Source organism: Wolffia australiana, chromosome 11, assembly GCF_029677425.1.
Source record: "Wolffia australiana isolate 7733 chromosome 11, ASM2967742v1".
Lineage (NCBI taxonomy): Eukaryota > Viridiplantae > Streptophyta > Magnoliopsida > Alismatales > Araceae > Wolffia > Wolffia australiana.
In genome coordinates this window covers 4,307,304-4,312,801 of record NC_135845.1, presented here as the reverse complement: position 1 = coordinate 4,312,801, position 5,498 = coordinate 4,307,304, and the positions used below count along the sequence as shown (strand labels likewise).

The 5,498-nt window shown below is 43.4% G+C and overlaps 1 protein-coding gene across 1 annotated transcript; it reads right to left on the bottom strand.

The window, feature by feature from the left end:
* Nucleotides 1-494: 494 nt before the first annotated feature.
* Nucleotides 495-5,293, bottom strand: LOC144709934 (glycerophosphodiester phosphodiesterase GDPDL3-like). The gene is made up of 9 exons (XM_078583611.1): nt 5,025-5,293; nt 3,976-4,269; nt 2,908-3,008; nt 2,325-2,829; nt 2,219-2,257; nt 1,848-2,135; nt 1,577-1,719; nt 1,001-1,475; nt 495-925 (listed from the first exon to the last, which is right to left on the bottom strand). Exons 1-9 carry the CDS (start codon nt 5,122-5,124, stop codon nt 624-626), a joined length of 2,247 nt encoding a protein of 748 aa, XP_078439737.1. The 5' UTR covers nt 5,125-5,293; the 3' UTR covers nt 495-623.
* Nucleotides 5,294-5,498: the final 205 nt, after the last annotated feature.

Here is a 5,498-nt window from a genome sequence, read left to right as displayed (position 1 = left end):
GTTACATAAAAAACAAGAAAATGTCAAATGAAATAATCATAGGGTATTGTATCAATCCAACTTCACGAAAGACCCTTCTGCCAACATTTTTTCCCCTTCAGTTACACCGATCCTTTACTTTCCATTTCAAATTTCACCATATTTCAACAGTTCATGTCTAGTATATTTCCAAGAATATGTTGTCTTTTCTTCAATATAATTGTCAAATATAACGATTATAACATACTCGTGCTTTTATAAAAGTTTGAAATTGAATTCATCGCTAGAATACAAATGTTTTTGGTGCTTTTGATGATTTAACAGTTAATAAATATTTAATTTATTTTTTTGAATGTCATTCACTATAGACATTGCCCTGATCTGTTCCATATTAACCACATGATTCATAAGTTACCATTTCCATCTTATATTGGGGACATCATATGATGACATAGGGGTTTCAAACTACCCTCAACTCTCATACCAATACCAAAGATCTTTGTTCATCCCAGAGCTTTGGATCATCCATTGGCTGGTCAGCCCAAGAATTTATTAAAATTTATTGGTTCAAGTCACAAATACCAACATACCACATCAGACAGACTCTACAATATAATGCATGCCGGGAAACACATTTAAACCCCTCAAGAGAGCAGCTGCAAGAGAAGCACCATGACAGAGCCCAAAGCTGCAGCAGTTGCGGCCATCAGCGGTGGCGCTGCTGAGAGGGCAACTGGTGGAGGTGCCAGAGGTGCCGGAGGCATCGACGGGGAAGCTACTGGAGGTGCCGAAGGCAGTGGCGGCTGTACGATGTCGCTGCTGGACAATGGCCGCCCTGCTGGCGGCTGCGTTACATTTGCATAGAACGTTGGGAAGGATACCAGCATTCCTGGCGATACTGGCTGCCAGTACATTGGACCTTTACCCCCGCTTGAGCAAGCGGCCCCTGAAACCACAAACCTCAATCCCCACTCCTCGAAAAAACACAAAGCTTCAAGGCAACTAAGGAAGGAAAACATACTCCTGAAAGCATCAGCCGTGGCCGGGAACTCGGTGATCAGGCCGTCAATGAGAGCGCCGTTGACGAAGGTATTGATCTCTACCATTGGATCTGAAGAGGCGTCCCACCACAGGCTGACAAATTCGTTCTGGAACAGGTAGGAAAAGACTGAGAGGTTGGCAGCCTTCAGCTTGGGTACAATGCTGGTACTGTTCAGTAGGTAGAATTTGTCGGCGATATAGATGGAGCTCTTTGGTACTGCCACGTACGAGGCGAATTTGGCGATGTCCTTGGCTGCAGACGGCAGCACGTCGCTGATCGGCTTGTCGATCTTGTACATGAACTTATAGGAGGATGGTAGTTCCTGGATTTTGAGCAGAACAGAGCTATCTGTGGACTGGATGATGATCTCCTGTTTCAGATTTGAAGTGTTCAGTGCATTGACTACACCGGCAGTCACATCAAACCCGAGATTTTCCACCAGGAAGCGAGCATGCTGTAGAGAGGAGGATCATCATCACTCAAATTCATGTGATTACGATTGCCAGTAAAGCAAACAAGAAGTTTGATTTCAGGTGGGAGCAAATGGGCTGGTACCTCAATGCTGATCAAGACTCCGGATCGAGGAGGATTTTCCTTGGCCAGGGCCAAGAACTGAGTGAGATTTAGGAATGCCCCAACATTCTGTGCCACAGGGTTTCTGAACAGATTATAATTCGTAAATGGGGCTGAAATCTGAGCTGCACAGGAATCCCACCACAGTGAAAAGAAGAACAGCAACAAATTCACAGAGAAGAAACTTACGGAGAAGAAGCACTTTATTTCAGAATAAGATGATGCTCAAAAAGAAAAAGAAATAGACTCTTACGCTTAATGCCTGTTTGGATCTCTGCCCATGTAAGATTGAATGTGTACACACCCTGAGCGGCATTAATTTCAGGAATCAGAATAGATCTGCCAAAGAACGTTGTCGACGCAACATTGGTGCTCTTCAACAGATCAATGTCTATCATGCAGATAAGAACTCCGTCCTTGGTGACCTGAACAGGACAGTCGATGAAGTCTGTGCCATCCTCCACTGCCTTTTTATATGCCAAGTCCGTGCAGGACGGGAACATCCCGCCAGATCCACCATATGAAACTACAACTGGTTTTCCTGAAGACCGAGAGCAGAAAAAATCACAAAAGGCCTCCAACTTTGTCATAATAAAAAACTAAAGATTGAGTTTTAAAAGCTACTGGGAGAGGGCCTGGAGCTGTTTCCATGGGCGAGGCAGCCTGCATTAAGAAGAAGGATGTATCAATAAAGGGTCAATACAGAGATAATGGTTAATGGTCGACATACCTATTGCTGCAGATGCTGTTAAGGGGAAGTCCGTGAGTGCCCCATCTATAGAGAATTGGCCATTGTCAGTAAACCCCAGGTACTCCTTTGACGGGTCAAAGCTGTAGTTGTAGGCATTGTCGAAGTCATTGGCGAAGCCTGAAGCATAGACTTTGAGCCCAGCCCTGTGGGCGTCCCGCACAAGGGAGGTGCTCGTGGGAGCCAGCTCGAGCGCACTGCTAACGGGCCAGATGTAACCCTTGGGCACAATGATTGCTGAAGCAAAGGTCCTGATGAAGGTCAAATTGGTCAGCAGAGAGTGGTAGGCTCGACCAGTCGACGGCTCTGTGTCAGCAGCATCGAGGAACCGGAAGACGATCTCAGTCTTTGATGTGTTGACCAACGGAGCCACACGCTGCAGGAAGGAGAGCTCTGGGGATGAGACATGGTCAACAGCAACAACTTTTGTGATGCTGAGGAAGTACTGGGTCATGTTCAGTTTGTGGTCGGAATAGAACTTGTCGTGCTGCATAAAAAAGTTAATGCAAAAGTTGAGAAGGGATCTAAAAATCAACAGTCTAATTTGGTTTGTTTTTTGTCTTGCCTCAATGTTCAGCCAAAGGGGTGCTGGTGGCACATCGTTGACGGGAAGGATTGGATATACATTGTCAAAAGCCTGAGACCGGGAGCCGATTGATCTCCAAACTGGCAAGAACAGAACAAAAAGGCTGCCGCATTAACAATGGATTCACTATGTTTGTCAACTTTCTTTGTTATTCGGGTAACAAGGAAAATCCTTCGGATTGATCCCACAGCCAAGAACAAACAAGGTTTGAAATCAATTATAGTACAAACGAAGAATCCCCCTTTTTTATCAACCTTACCAATTCCCCTAAAAAATAAATAAAACTGATCAAATTTATCCCACACCCTAGAAATGATCAAGAATAAAGTTACTTGAGGAATGAACTAAAGATCCACAAGCTCAGGAACCTTCCCTTTGTTTTCCAGGGTTCAAAAAAGAAAGATCGATCTGAGTCATCTCACATCCAAGAACATCATGAATAACCAAAATCTCTCCTAGTAAGATTTCCGAGTTGTTATCAACCTTCCTTTTTTTCCAGGTCAGACAGTACCCAAAAATCTTTCACTGGGAGCCTGGAAGTGATAAGACTTACAGCATTGTTGCGTTCCTTGAAAGTGAAGTCGACAGAGATCCGGCCCTCCATGTCGACACCGTTGACCAAGTGCAAGAAGTCGACAAAGTGAATTAAAGTCACGAGTAGTATAAATTAAGAATCCGCCATGTTTAAGAAACACTATTCTACCAAAAAACAAAGAGAACCGGTAGAAGTCATTCCACAGCCTAGAAAAGAAGAATACACCTTGTTCATGAAACTTCTTTTTGTTTACCAGGGTTCAAAGAAGATCAATCTGTCATCTCACACCCAAAGAACATGAATAACAAAGTTCTTATGAACCTTTTTGTTTCCCAGATCAGAGAGAACAGATAGTTGATTTTTGCTGATCGGAAGATGGATATCGAGGAGGCGGCAGGGCAAAGGGTGGCGCCCGGCTCCTTGGGTGGTCGAAATAAACAATACTTAAGTGCTGAATAACGATTCTACCCTGCTGTCTAACACATATAATAACAAAAAAGGATAAGACTTACGCGTAGAATTGGAGAGTTCCTTGAAAGTGAAGTCGACTGAGAACCAGCCGTCAACGGAGACACCGTTGACCAAATACTTCTTCTGACGAGCTGGATAGTCTATAGAGATTGTGGTGCAGTTTGCCATGTTGATGTCTGGGAGACAGATCCCCACCCCATCCTTGGTTAATCTCACATCACACCACGAAGCCGAACCCGGCAAGCTGTAAAACTGAGCAGTTCCATATGCATCAGAACTGGAATCTGGGAACACCCCAGAATTGCCTCCTTTAGCAATAACTAGCGGTTGCTTGCCTGCAACATACAAGGATTATCAATATTTTTAAAAAATTGCGTAATCTTTAGATAATGTGGCTTAAAATTCTTTACAACGCTGCTTATTTAGTTGGTGATCAGAGCCAGGTTATTTAGTCGGTGATTAAATGCAAATGTATTCGAATTTGTTGATGATTTTAACACATAAATCGTGTGAATTAGACAAACGCACTAATTCGGATAACATATAATTCTCCTATTCATCAGAAACTAGAAGAATAGAAAATTGCGTAAAGTTTAGATAAATGGTTTTCACTACATTATTACTCAAAGAAGGCTCAATCGATAATAGAAACTCGAGCAAGCTGTAGATAACTGATTTTCTGTACATTACTTTAAGAAGTTTCAAATTGTAAATCGAGTATCAGCAAGATGCGGGCTGATTCACAGCAAAATTAATCGAATTTGTTGACGATGGAGAGCCATCGATCGTGTGAATTACTCGAAAACGTAAAAGCAAGGCCTCCGATCACGAGCCTCATGAATTAAATCCCCGTTCAATAAACAAAACAAGACGGATGAGAAATAATTCTGCCCTAAAATGGAACCTTTGGGAGATTCCCAGATTCAAACCCCCCTTCAAAAACTGTAACAGTCGATAGAACAACGACCTCCGTGTAAACGCGGAGTTTCTAAACTTTACCCGATTAAAAATCGGAAGCAAAAGACCCAACCCAGATGATGGAAAATCCAAATTCGACGAGCAATCACAAGAAGAGGTTTAAAATACGCACCGTCAAGAGTTAACCATTTCTGGGCATTGCCCGGCGTCGAAAACCTCGCAAGAAGAACAAGGGCGAACAGAACGTCACAAACCCATCTGCGCTTTCCCATTTCTCTCGAAATTCTGCTTTCCAATCGACCGCAGCGAGATTTAACCAGGCGGAAGAAGAGGAAATTGGGGAAAGTGGGGAGGCAGATAAGGCCAGAAGAGCACTCTTTCGACTTTCAAATCGTCTTCTTCTGTTCGCTGCGCCCGCTGTGGAAATCATCCTTCAAATTCGACGGCGAAAGCTTCAAATTTGGTCAAGTTTACCGCCCTGCCCCACCAAAACACCGCGGAATCTGCCCACCATGAAATTGCAGAAAAAGAAAGAGAGAGAGATAGATAAAGAGAGAGAAAGCGACTGAGGGAGCACTAAAACTGTTAGATAAATGAGAGAGAGAGAGAGAGAACTTAAAACTATTAGAGAGAGATTGAGAGAAAA